General features: G+C 45.7%; 1 protein-coding gene across 2 annotated transcripts in view; it reads left to right on the plus strand.

Moving 5' to 3' along the window:
- DIS3L (DIS3 like exosome 3'-5' exoribonuclease) overlaps nt 1-13889 on the plus strand; it is a 310197-nt gene extending 296308 nt beyond the window's left edge. For both annotated transcript variants that reach the window (XM_085644627.1, XM_085644628.1), the window contains exons 16-17: nt 5175-5349; nt 12392-13889. In XM_085644627.1, the coding sequence (XP_085500753.1) occupies nt 5175-5349; nt 12392-12718 (502 nt within the window). In that variant the 3' untranslated portion in view covers nt 12719-13889. The remainder of the gene's footprint in view (nt 1-5174; nt 5350-12391) is intronic.
- The last annotated feature ends 764 nt before the right edge of the window (nt 13890-14653 follow it).

The raw sequence follows: 14653 nt of genomic DNA on the forward strand, positions 1-14653 counted from the left end.
CGATGTTAAAAAGTTCTCTGCTTTTATTACTAGCCTCATCGATTTTAGTGGAGAAGAAAAGTTTATTTCCCTCGCGTACATTTCTGTAATGCTCTCTCAGGGCCTGCTTGTAAATGCCTTTGTCTAGGGAGATGTCGGGCTAATGTGGTCTGCATCAGTAGCCCCACATTCTCCTAAGTCAGGCAGAATGTCCGAGGCAACCTTCAAGCCTGGCTGTGGGCAGCCAGGGACATGCACACCAGGGGCAGTGTGTGGGGACTCGCCACACTCTTGTTGCCCTGCTTTGCCTTTATGTTCTTCAGTGTCAGTGTCGATAGTGGTTTGTTGATACTCTTCTTTGGTAACCTCTCCAACAGGTATGCAACTCTGGGCTCTCCTAAGTGCAGTCTCCACCTGCACGGTCACCTCCAGTGCCCTACTCGCAGCTGCAAGGCAAGCTTCTCATCTAAGGCACTTCCTCATTGCATCCATGACACTGGTGCAGAACTTCCTAGATGATGTTCTCTCACATGGCTGGGCAGCTCAAGCTGGCTGTCAGCAGAACCAGCTCCAGATCCTCTTTTTTGTACCCTATTTCTAGTCAGTTTGTGGATTATAGGCACAGTATTTGCCTTATTGTGTCAGTAGAAATATGGAGTGGGTATGGGAGCCCTCTGCTCAAAGAGACTAAGAATATAGGAAGAAACGGGTTAAAGCCTTCATACCTACAATTGTGAAACCTTTGGGAGAAGCACCTTGCGGGGATCAAATGAGCAATTCATGGTAAAAGACTATTCCTGCACTTCTAAAGAGACCTCTATCTTCTCCAGTCCTTTAACACCTCTGTTGCCCTGATGGAGGTAACACCTGAACTGAACAAAAGGGCAGCACAGATGAAAAATCTGTCTATGTACTTCTAAAGAGACCACCTTCCTCTCACACCACCTGTCTGCCTGATAGGTTAATACATGGAAGGAACCAAAGAGCAGGACTTGGTGGAAGAATGTCCCTGCAATTTTAAAAGAGGCTATTCGCTTTAGCCGTCTCACTCTCTAAAGTCTGACTCAACACAAAAGCTCCAGGAATGCTATATATATTTTGCTGTTCTGACAGGCTACCTCCATCCTCTATTTCATACATAATCTCTACTGTAGGGATCTGAAAATGGATTTCACTGTAATTCATGAAATGCATGCTCCTGATACCTCTTTTGTATGCACATACTATAAACACACATATGCTGCATCCACGCACATGAGATACTGCAAAGTACCCGGTTTCCAAAGACAAAACAGACATTTCACATAGGCGAGGCCAGTAGGCCACTTCCCGTCCGCCGGTAATCAGAAAAATGCTTTTCCTGCTACTTATAATTCAATGCTGCCACGACGGTTGGTCTAGAGCGACTCAGCGGGCTGAGAGTAGTCCAAGTCACTATGGGAGATATGTATGCTGTGCCCCTGTAAACCTTAGAACCTGGTCTGGTTTGCAAACCATAATTCTATTAGGCCTCAGGGCACATACTTGATTGTTGTGTTGTCGAGTCAAAAAAAGGTCAGAAATACCAGAAACTCGCTTTGTGGGTCATTGTTGGTCAAGGTTATATGCTTGCAAAAGAGTGAATGTCCTTACAGGGCTGCTCAATTTTATAGACAGTGCATATTCCTCTTTTGGACACTGATGGATGGCATACCTTCCTCTGGAAAGCAGGCTTCAAAAACATTCAGAGGTAGTAGGGTAGTTTCTTGTTTCCTAGACTGCTGTTCTTTCATGAGCCTGCAATCTCCTACTGTGATTGATATGCATGTGGTCACACTCAAGGTGCCATTGGTAGTCTTTCAATGAACTTTGCCTTTTTGCCTTTGGGCGTTATTTGCAAGTCCTCTCAACCCTTTCTGAAAGTATTAGGCTTTGAAGATGAGCCGCTGATTGGATATTCAGTTTGGTTCAGCCTTACTTAGCAACTTGCTGGTTAGATCTTATGTTCAATTATATACTGCCTCCCTCTAAGCAGGTTTGGAATGCTTTCTACCCATGCAAATATTATGGCGGAAGGGCAATGGGACACACCATACAAGATATCATAGCCTTACAGTGCTGACTAAAAGTCCTAATCCATAGTCCCCTTTTTAGGTCTCGCCTAGCGGTGCAGTGCAAATGCGCTGCCATCACTTTGCGAGGCATGCAGTATATACTGTAGTGTGGAAGCTCCGCCCACTCTCTGCCCATTGGCTTTTGTATTAAATGCTGCCTTCCGATTGGTTTGAGGCTTGTTAGTCTCTCCTCATTCATCATTTGTATCCTTCCACGGCTATTGGCCCCTTTACTCCTGACACTATTTTCTTGTAGGTCTCGCCTAGCATTGCAGCGCGAATGCGCTGTCTTCGCTCTGCGAGACATGCAGTATATACTGTAGTGTGGAAGCTCCGCCCACTCTCTGCCCATTGGCTTTTGTCTTAAATGCTGCCTTCCGATTGGTTTGAGGATTGTTAGTCCCTCCTCATTCATCATTTGTATCCTTCCACGGCTATTGGCCCCTTTACTCCTAACACTATTTTCTTCCCTGTCTCCCCACCCCACCGCCCCCTCCCTCAGTCTGTGACTTCTCACCCTCCCCCGCCACCCCCGCTCCCGTTCGTGTTTTCTTGCCTGCCGGCACTTCCGTTTTCATCTTTATTATTGCCGCCTTGAAATATGCGACTTCAAGATGCGTGCTGTACAAAAACTTCTTGTGTTTAATGAACTAGATTTTAATGTTACTCTAAATATAATAAGACTCTAGGCAACATTCGGGGTATGCATGGCAACTGGCGCCTCTTAGTTCACAAATGGCATTGTTGTCGGGCGGGAGGGGCGGCAGTGTTTTAACTCCTGCTTAAAATGAGCACTTTTAATTCTTCCTCTCAATTCAGTGCTATAATCTTGTGTACTGAGGTGACGCGCTAAAGAAATTCACTTTTTGAATTCTGAAGAGACATTATTGCACATTTACATCATTTTTACTGTATGATTAACATTCCGATCATACGCTTGGCTCGTCTCCGGATGGCTCTACCTGTTAATTAATATATTGGCTCGCGCACCTCTAACAAAGAGAGATGAATGGATACATGACAGTGAGCCCGGTAGATGGTGCAGACAAACAGACAAAGTCAGTCTCCATTGCCTCACGTCAGAATCATCACTTTCAATAACCTGGAAATCTGCTGGCAACTCCCGCATGCCCCAACCTCATCCCCCTCACCTATTCTTAGCAGAAGTGGCAGATTCTGAGCTGTGCCCTGCTGGTGCTGAGGGGCACGGCAGAATCTTTAGAAGCGCTGGGATCCCTAGCCTCTTCGGACGGGCACCTAAGCCTTTCGGGTGCCTTCACACTCAGGATAAATGAATACATTTTGATCTGTGCTTTAGTCGACCCTCTATGAGCACTGTCTGGTAGATGAAGCTCTGTGTTAATAAACACATTCAGAGAGGTGGTTGTGTACAAACAAACAGCAGCCACAATACCGGACGTTTTGAACATGTAGTTAAATACCTGCTCATCGAGTACCTCATTGGCTGATCATTCCATGGCACTACCAAATTACATTTGCACACATTTGCTCAACTGTAAAACACTCAGAGCTTTGGGGTTAGGTAACCTACTTTGGATGCTGTGTAAAAGAGTAAATACAACAATTAATGCAATGAAACTAAGCAACCAGTACTGTCTAAAACACTGTGAAAACTGACACGCATTCTGGAATTTTGTTTAGTTAATGTCGATTTTCTCATAGATGAAAGTAAAGTACTCTTAGTATCTTAATGAAATCTACACACTTTTAACTAATAGCACCGGGCGACCTTTGACAACTAGGCAATGAATACATTTTCATGTACCCCCGAAGCCCCCCTCCCCCGCCCCCTTGGAAACTTCATGGCCTCCAAGTGTGTGGGGGAAACCAAGACGACGGAGAGTGAGTCAAATAGTATAGAAAATTAAAGAGAAGCCGGAATTTTGATTCACATGCTCCGATCTTGATCTCGTTGGTTAGTCTGTAAGCACTACTTTTATTAATGAGTTTTGCATTAGTAAAGCACCACGGTGTGCATGTGGGACATGCCAAGCAATTGTTGACACAATCCACACTTTGCGTCTTTTCAATATATGTATTACGAAGTGCAGGACCTTTCCAAGGGATTTTGCACACTACATACACTCACTCCAAAAATAAAACATATAGGTAAAAAACATTGCCATTTACAATGTCAATAGCTCTAACTCACAAATGCGAGACCTATTTGCATTGCAAATGCTTGTTCTATATGGTGCAGCAACAAATCCTGCTTTCTGCCTCTGTATGCCTATACGATTTGGTATGAATTGAGAGCCGACGTGTACTTGAGGGACAGTCTCATCTGCTCAGGTTTAATAATTCTGAGAGCTAGACCAATGGTGTTCAGAGCTGTTCAAGAACACTCTCAATGTAAGGAACACTCCAATAGTAGGTAGGATTTTTATTCTTGCATAATCGATGAAAGTAAGACCCACAATGCCCTGCTCCTACAAAGATTTGAAGGTAAACACATTCCGTTTCACTGCATTCTTCATTGCATCTCACCTAGATTCACTTGCTTGCTGAATATATAGGCATATTGAGCATGGATACTGGGCATGAAAAGGACCATATTCCCCGGAGTCCATCAATGTCCTAAAAATACCATTAAAGCTATATTGGATTGAATGGCAGTTCCAAGACGATGTTAGCTTGACTTAGAGCTTGAGTCCTGATTTACTGAGTGTTTTTCCTTGGGTTAATGCAGTCTTAAAACTGTCTTATAGCAAGTAATATATGGACCTGATGTGCTATGGCTTTTGACTATACTAAGCCCAGGAAAAACTTTGGAAATCAGTATCAATGTTTTTAAATTGTAAGTGAATGTATGCCCATATACCCAACTGCTATTTTCTACTGCCCAGATAGCAAATTATTAAAAACCACAAACATTCTAGTAGACATCACCTGGTGTCCTCTGGCAGTGGCTGTATTTATTATATACGCTGATATTTGATTTCTGTCATGGTCATGATTGATGGATTTATTTGCTGCTTCCATGAAAATACGTTTTCTTCAAATCCTAGATGTTCATTTATAGAACTTTGGAACTTAGCTTTCCTTGTTGGACGTTTCACTGATTTGTTTTGCTTCCAACAGGTTCGCGATCAAGGGTGCTGCGTATCTGAAAAGCAAAGAGGGTTTAGTGATCTGCTGCCAGCCTGGCAGAGGGTCAGAGTGGCGTGCAGGATCCCTCCAACGCTCCAAGCACAGTATTATCGTCACTCCTGTTGGGGCGAAGTCTGTTTCCTTTGGCCTGTTTGACCATGTTACAGTGAGTATTAGGCAAATCGGTTCCTGGTGTGATTGTTTCTACATTGTTGATTGCAGCTGCATGGTCACTATAATCTTGCATATCCAAAAGTATGGTGCAGCAAAATTTATTTTTTAATGATGTGAGAATGTCCGCCTTTACCGCCCATGAGACGATCTTAGAAACTCAGAACTTTCCATTATGATGCATAAAGAAGGTGCTTAGCAATTATGATCTACTTACCTACTTCAGAAATTAGCATATATCTGTGTGGTTGGAGTGATGATAGAGAAATGTGTCATCGATTTACTACCTCATTCTTTAGTCATGTTTAGCATAATTGCTTCAAATTAACAAGAAGAACTGAACAAGAGTGTCCTCACTCGTACATTGACCTTGAAGTCGACCCCTAGCTGGGTATCACCAAGACCGTGGTTATGGAGTGAAAGAAAAGCGTCATTTTTTTTTTTTTAAACAGTGGTTGAATTTGTTAATTTACACAAATTTCTTCTGTTAAGATAGCTATATCTAATATGTTTGTGCTTAAACTATATGTTCGAGGCATATGAGCTGCAGATTACACACTGCAAAGATCGCCATCTGGTGTTGGGCCCGGTTGTTTGCAGTTGTTTTTCTCTTGGAAAGTCTTTTGAAGTCACGAGGTATGTGACTCCTCCTTTGGATCATATTGCGCATGGGCTTCGGCTCCATCCTCGGATTGTTTTTTTTTTTCGCCATCGGGCTCGGATGTGTTCTTCGCGCTCCAGTTCGGAACCGTTCCAGTTTTTCCTGTTCGGTGCGCAATCCTTCCCCTTCGACGGTATTGTCTCTATCGCGTCCTTCCACACTCGATGCGACTCACAACAATCGAAGTCTTCGATTCTGGTCGTCGACGAAGGCCTTCGGGCCTACCTGGGTCTCCTGTCCTGGCTGATGGAAAGGACACCATTTAAAAAGTGTCCTCGATGTGGGTCGAAGTTTCCCCACACCGATCTACATGAGGTGTGCAACCTCTGCCTCTCTCCAGAACACGGGGCAAGGGACTGTCCAGCTTGCGCCTCCTTCCGATCGAAGAAAACGATTCAGGACCAACGAGCAAGGAGAACAATGGCTCACTCGTCGACTTTGATCCCCGACGACATCTTCGAAGAAGGCGTTGATGTTCCGGAACAGCCCACCGAAGAAGGCCTCATCTGCGCCTCCGAAGATGACGACGTCGAGGACATCACTCCGGCAAAAAGGGGCGTGAGTACATATGTCGACCCCGACCCCAAACCCCCCTCCACGCCATTGAAAAAGGCTTCGATTACTCCTTCGGGCCTAGGTATGCACCGAGAGACTGCTTCTCATACCTCGCTTTCGGGCCCGGTTAAAAAGCCCACCAAGCCTTCAGGCAGCTCGGGCTCGAGCCAGCCTACTCTCATCGACACCGAAAAAGAAAGCGGCCCTTTCCTCGTCCACGCCGAGCTCGACACCGAAGCACTCGCCTCCGAAGACTGGCACCGGCTCCTCGGCACCGATAACATCCTCGGAGCTGAGCAAGAAACTAAAGAGCCTTGACTCCCAAGCCTCGGAGACGAAACCCACCTTGGAACCGAGAAAGCAAAAAGACATTTCTAAACCCCACGGTTCCAAACAAAGAACCAGTGCCGAATCGACGCCTAAAAAACTCACGGCTCCGACACCATCGGCACCGAAGGATCTGCCCCCTACAGATGAACTGTTTCGACCCGATCCTTACCAAAAAACCCTCGTAAAGGATCCAAAGACTATGCATTTGACGCTTAGCACCAGAAAAAGACCACTAGTTAAGCCTACACCAGCTCCACCACCAAAAAGGAGAGACTTTGCCACCTCCCCATTGCGGATTCCTTCACCTCCTCCTCCTCCACCCCCTCCTTTTCTCCTCCTCCGCCTCCCCCATCCCATCATTCTCCCACACCATCTCCAGATGAGGATGATGATGACATTTGCTACGACACAGGGGACGGAGCGGACGACCAACCAACAGGGGATCCTACTTCTATGGGCTCCCCAGACCCATGGGATGACTACAATATCCCAGACGTCCCTAACGTCCCACAGGACAATCTTTACCCTTCCAGACCCTCCCACCCCACCCCCCCAGAGGACACAATGGGCTTTAACCAGCTACTCCATAGGGCTGCCCACTACCACGGGGTTGACCTCCACACAGACCCCGTAGAGGAGGATTTCCTTTTAGACACATTTGACACTGCGCACAGGTCCACCTCAATTCTGCCCATGCTTAAGGGGGTTATTAAGCACGCACCAGAGGTCTTTAAAGACCCGGTTAGGGCCAGGGTCATCAACCCTCGCATTGAGAAGAAACATAAGGCCGCCCCAACAGATCCAACCTACATTAGAGGCCCCGCACCACTAGACTCCCTGGTAGTCTCCAATGAGAGAAAACGTGCCAATTCCCAGGCATCAGGTGAGGCTCCACCGCCAGATAAGTAGTCTAAACTCCTGGACGCCTCTGGCAAGCGGACGGCGTCCCAGGCGGCCAACATATGGCGCATTGCTAACACCCAAGAGCTCCTAGCCAGATATGACAGTATGACGCGCTAGAGTCCATAATGCAACACCTCCCTGACAAATACAAAAATAGGGCCAACGAACTAATTCAGGAGGGTAAAACCATTACTAATACCTCCATCCGTGGTGCCCTCGATGCAGCTGACACCGCCACCAGGGCAATAAATACCAGCGTCCTTCTGCGTAGGCATGCCTGGCTACGCATTTCAGGGTTCAAACCTGAGGTTCAGAGTTCCATCCTCAACCACCCCTTTGATGAGAAACACCTATTTGGCCCTAATGTCGACGTAGCCCTCGAAAAAAGACACAGACACGGCAAAATCTATGGGAGCCTTGCAGTCGCAAGCTCCCAGGCGATCCTTTCGCCGTTCCTCCTTTAGAAGCACCACCAGAGGCTACTCCTCCGACAGCGCCTCCACTTCCTACAAGACCCCTACCCAATCCACCTTCACTAGGGGTTACCAAAGAGGCGGTTACAGGGTTAACAACAACAAAGCCAGAGGCAAAACTAACACCTCCCGCTCTGCCTCCACCCCCGCCCAATGACTTCCCTCCACTCCCCCAGACTAATCCACTCCAGTCGAGGGCAGACTCCACAATTTCCTTCCTGTCTGGGCTACCATCACCTCAGACAGATGGGTGCAACAGATAATTCAATCAGGCTACTGTCTAGAACTAACATCTACCCCCCCCCCCCCCCCCAACAATTCCACCCAAAACAGCGCCCAATGTCGCAGGAACATGTGTCACTTTTAAAGCAGGAGGTGATCTCCCTCCTCAAAAAAAGTGCAATAGAACCAGTTCCTACCCACCAACAAAACAAGGGAGTTTACTCCCTATATTTTCTCATACCAAAAAAGGATGGATCTCTAAGACCCATTCTGGACCTCAGACCCCTAAACCAATACATACACTCAGACCACTTTCACATGGTCACACTCCAGCAGGTACTTCCTTCCAGAACGACTTCCTTGCCACCGTAGTTCTCAAGGACGCCTATTTCCACATTCCCGTTCACAACGCTCACAGGAAGTTTCTCAGATTCGTAGTGGACGGTCAGCACTACCAATTCAAAGTACTCCCATTCAGAGTCACCACGGGTGTTTACCAAGTGCCTAGCGGTAGTGGCAGCACACCTGAGAAGACAACATATCCACGTCTTCCCATACCTAGACGACTGGCTCATAAAAGCCAGCTCATACAACCAGTGTGTTCAACACACTCACGCCACTATCCAACTCCTTCACAACCTGGGCTTCACAGTAAACCACGCCAAGTCCCATCGGCATCCGTCCCATGTACAACAATACCTCGGTGCCGCCATAGACACCTCAAGAGCGCTAGCCTACCCCAGTCCTGCCAGGATAGCAAGCATACAGGCTCTTTGTGCCAAATTTCAACCACAACACTCTCTTCCAGCCCGAAGGTTCATGCAACTTATAGGGATGATGGCCTCTTGCATATTCATAGTACCTCATGCAAGACTCCAGATGCGTCCTCTCCAAGAGTGCTTAGCACGCCAATGGAACCAGGCTCAGCGTCAATTATCAGATCGGGTCAAATATCAGATCTGGTGTTGGTAGACGGTTGTGCCCATCGCTCTCTGCAGTGGTGGACCACCAAAAACCTTTCCAAAGGGCGACCGTTCCTAGAGCCGGTTCCTCAGATAGTTCTAACTTCGGACACATCGCTCTCAAGCTGGGGAGCTCACCTACTACATCACACCATGCAGGGCAGGTGGACACCTCAACAAAAGTTACTCTACATCAACCATCTGGAGTTACTGGCCATATTCCTAGCCCTAAAAGCCTTTCAAAGACACGTCTCAGGCAAGGCTGTCTTAGTCCGCACGGACAACATGACAGCCATGTACTACATCCAAAAACAGTGCGGCACACACTCTCTACAGCTCTCTCAGCTAGCACAGAGCATATGGAGGTGGGCCATACCTCAAAACATTTTTCTCCTAGCCCAACACGTCCCAGGAGTCCAAAACACCATTGCATATCTGTTGAGCCATCAAACACAACAGATCAACGAGTGGGAACTTCATCCACAAGTTCTTCAACCATTCTTTCAAATGTGGGGGCAACCACAGATAGACCTCTTCGCCACCCACGAAAACGCCAAATGCCCAAGCTTCGCCGCCAGATATCCACACCCATCGTCCAAAGGCAATGCGATATGGATGAACTGGTCAGGCAGATTTGCGTACGCCTTTCCGCCTCTCCCACTCATTCCATTAGTGGTGCGCAAACTACAGCAACATTCCCTAACTCTCATCCTAGTTGCTCCAACTTGGGCCAGACAACCATGGTACACCACATTGCTGGAACTCTCCGTAGTCCCGCACCAAAAGTTATACCTCTCTCTACGCCTCTTAACCCAGAACCATGGAGAGATCAGACACCCGGACCCAGCACAGCTCAACCTTGCGATCTGGCTCCTGAAATCCTAGAATTTGGTTACCTTAATCTTCCCCCTGACTGTATGAACGTCATTAAAGAAGCTAGACGACCTACCACTAGAGCTTGCTACGCAGCCAAGTGGAAACGTTTCGTCACATATTGTCACAACAATAATGTCAATCCCTTAGATGTGTCTATCCAACACATCTTAGGCTACTTACTACACCTACAAAGATGCAACCTAGCCTACACGTCTATTAGTCTACACCTTGCTGCCATAGCAGCATATCTACAAAATAGACGGCATCTATCACTCTTCAGAGTACCTGCCATAAAAGCCTTCATGGAAGGCCTTAAGGGAATAATTCCCCCCAAAGTGCCACCCTCACCTGTATGGAACCTAAACATCGTTCTCACGAGACTAATGGGGCCTCCATTTGAACCTCTACATAAATGTGAGCTTCAATTTTTAACATGGAAAACTGTTTTCCTTGTAGCCATTACTTCGCTCAGAAGGGTCAGTGAGATACAAGCACTCACCATTCAAGAACCCTTTCTGCAAATGCATCATAATAAGGTTGTTCTCCGCACTAATCCGAAATTCCTTCCTAAAGTCATTTCTCCCTTTGACCTCAATCAATCTGTGGAACTGCCAATATTCTTCTCGCAGCCACAAATCATTGCAGAAAGAGCTCTACACACCCTAGATGTCAAAAGAGCTTTACTCTACTACATCGAGAGAACACAACCTTTTCGTAAGACCAAACAACTATTCGTGTCTTTCTCACCACCACACAAAGGCAACCCCATCTCCAAATCTGTAATAGCTAGGAGGATTTTTAAATGCATACAGATTTGCTACCACAAAGCAAAACGAACGCTATATGTTCCCCCTAAAGCCCACTCTACACGTAAGATAGGGACTTCCATGGCATTTTTAGGGATCATCCCCTTAGATGATATCTGCAGAGCAGATACATGGTCTACACCGCACACTTTCACTAAACACTATTGTGTAGATGTGCAAACTAAGCAACAAGCTAGTGTGGGCCAGGCTGTCCTCAAAACATTGTTTCAAACAACTGCAACCGATACTGGTGGTCGCCGCTAGGAACGAGTACTGCTATATAATCTATGCAGAGTGTGTAATCTGCAGCTCATATGCCTCGAACGGAATATGCTACTTACCAGTATGCATCTGTTCTTGGCATGTAGAGCTGCAGATCTACACCCGCCTCCCCGGCTACCATTATCTGTTCCAGTTTTATCTTATTTAGATACAGCACACATGGGCATATTTCCTTTTTCTTTCAAAGCTCCATCATTTGCCCGCTGGCAAAAAACAATCTGAGGATGGAGCCGAAGCCCATGCGCAATATGATCCAAAGGAGGAGTCACATACCTCGTGACTTCCAAAGACTTTCCAAGAGAAAAACAACTGCAAACATCCGGGCCCAACACCAGATGGCGATCTATGCACAGTGTGTAGATCTGCAGCTCTTCATGCCAAGAACAGATGCATACTGGTAAGTAGCATATTCCTTATTTACCAATGCAGTACACAAATTGACATTCTACGTAACACTGTGAATGCATGATTCACCGGCATTGTGTGCAGGTCACCCTTTCAGGTGTGGAATTATCACTGTGGTCACTTAGGACTGCATTTTACTTTATTTCACCCCTGGAGCTGTGGTGACTTTGATATCTTTCTGTATTTTATTGCCCATATCATAAGGTTTAGTACTTGAGGGCTTGTCCTCAACTTTCTTGACAAAGGAACGGATAGCTCTCTTTCACACTTTAGCACATAGCAATGTACTTGGCTACTTCATATTCATTAGGGGAAGGACAGTAAGACGAAATGTCACCCAGCTTCCTCAATCCACGCAGTAGTCTTTAAATAAAAAGTATAGTTTGGAGGGCATCCAACCCATCTGCTAAAGGGTCGCACAGTGGCCCGCTTGGCTTCAATATTTGTCGAGTGACTCTATAGCTCCCAGCAGCCGGACAAATATTTTTAGTTTTTCTTTTGAAGGTATGGGAGTTCAACCTGGAATAATATGGTTTATTTCTGCTTTTTACCTTTCTGTCAGGTGCGAATATCCGTGCAGACGTCCCGATGCCACACAGCCACCATCAGGCTTGAGATTGTTAGCAACCAGCCTTATCAGTCACCAGAGGCAGAACTATTGCCACAGAACTCACAACTGATGAAGTCTGAGCTGGTGAAAGAGGTGACGCGCTCTGCTGAGGAAGCCCAACTCGCTCACCGTGAGGCCACGACTGCCAACATAATGCCTCAGGAAGAATATGAGGAGTACCGACAGAGTCTGGAACCCAGCTTGTATGCACTTCTTGAGGAAATCCAAGAACTGGCTCTCCTGGATGTGTCTAAAGGAGAAACCCCTGATGAGTCCTAAATCTGATTATCAGAAACCACACTGAACATTTGAACAAATTAGAACATGTGCACTGAATATACAATTTTACGCTTCATGCTATTGTTTGGTAATAGAGTACCTATTTTTTAATAGTGGAATCATGAATGTTTCTTTCATGTGAATTTTATAAGGCTGCCCATGCATTTTAGTGTGTAAGTACAAGAGAATCCATGCAGTGCCTCTCCCTGAATGAGGCAACTTTTGAAAAAACAAGCTGGACTTGACATTGTTGAATGCCTAAAGAATAGTCATTTTTAAGACTGGTGATGCTCGAACTCTCAAATTCCATGCACTGTGTGGCAGCTTTTAAATCATCAAGGACCAATTTAGAAAAGTATATCCAGTCTTTGGTGCTTGTCCTTCACAGCTCTTGCATTCAAGCTGCTACGTTTGTCTACCTCTTGTGACTCTCTTTTCGTCTCCCTCCCGTTTGATATTCCGTAAATCCTGACCTGGAGTGATCCAGTCACCTTTTTATTTTATTCCATTTTTATTTGTAGTGTGGGCCCTATGTAAGTGTGTCTGAATTAATTGTTTTAGCAGCCTCCAGATTCAACGAAGTGTTCTAAGCAATGCTTACACTTTACAAGCGTGCACTACCTGTTTCCGGAGGATGATGCCTTCATATTGCAGTGCTGGACACGCAGTGCCGGGCCTTCTGTGCTGACACATAGTAAATACAGTGAAGATGTACTACTCGGCTCAGGGGACCTCTGAAGAAAGATTATATTTATTGCTGAAGAACAAAGGAATTACTGTAGCCACTGCCTGGATCTGAGTACATTTCCCTGTGTTGAGTAAGTTATGGTAAAAGTGGTCACCATCTGCTCAGTTAATCAAGAGTAATTAGCAAATTTAATTACTCAAGGCCTGAAGATTCACCCACATTTATTATTGTAAATTGAGTTAGTGTTTAAATTAGACTTTGCTCGGTTCAGTGTATGGAAAAATAAGTGAAGACCATAGGCAGTGGACAGAATTAATTCACCTGAATGTATTAATGTCTCAAAACCCAAAGTGGGTCCACAGCTTGGTCCTTTTGATGAGCCGCACTGGAGTGAGTATGTTTGTCCGAATAAACGTAAATATTTTCTGGTGTATACATTTTTTAAAAACAATCTAGTTTTAATAAAAGCCATTTTTTACCTCTCATGTTTGTCATCCTTTATTGCAGCACTTTAATGACAGGATGAATTCTGTTTTTACGTAAAATGCCTGACTTGTGACATTTGAATTTTAGTCGCAGACTCCTAGAAAGTTCCTAATATATTCCTTCACAGGGCTGTGTTAACTCTGTTTTGTAGTCTGCAAACTCTCGTATATACTTTCATAAACTGTGTTCTCCGCATGAAAGGACACGTTTAAAAAATATATATTTTCGTTCAGTATACGCCTTCTCTGAAAGTGGAAAATCATTAGCACATTGCAGTGAGGTTATGCACAGCTAACTGCTTGTTAATTTAAAAACACAAGACAGGAGTGCGAGCTATTAGCCCGGTCCTGTTCCTCCTATTCTTCTTCTGTGGTCCCCCTTGCCTCTGTCATGTCCATACTTTTCTTTATTGTTGTTGTTTGGAGGAGACACGTTGTGAATAGTCTCGCGTCTTGTTCCTCACGTGTGACATCATGCCACCTAGTTACACCGCGTCTGTGTTACATCATACCCATTTGATACCATTGTGACATTTGAGATGTCGCTGCCTCTGCTCCCATTGCCCCTGCTAAAGGTTGTGCTCGTAGAGTAACATTATGTTCTCTGAAACTTGGGGCTCACTGGCCGCATCTGTTTAAATGTTACATTTTGATACACATTATGGTAGACCGCACTGTCTCTGCTTGTGGAAACTGATTATGAACAGCGTGAGCCTCGGTGAGCGCGCCCTTAGGGCCCGGAGCCCCAAGTCGCACCCCCTC

This window comes from Triturus cristatus, chromosome 3_1, assembly GCF_964204655.1.
Source record: "Triturus cristatus chromosome 3_1, aTriCri1.1, whole genome shotgun sequence".
Classification (NCBI taxonomy): domain Eukaryota; kingdom Metazoa; phylum Chordata; class Amphibia; order Caudata; family Salamandridae; genus Triturus; species Triturus cristatus.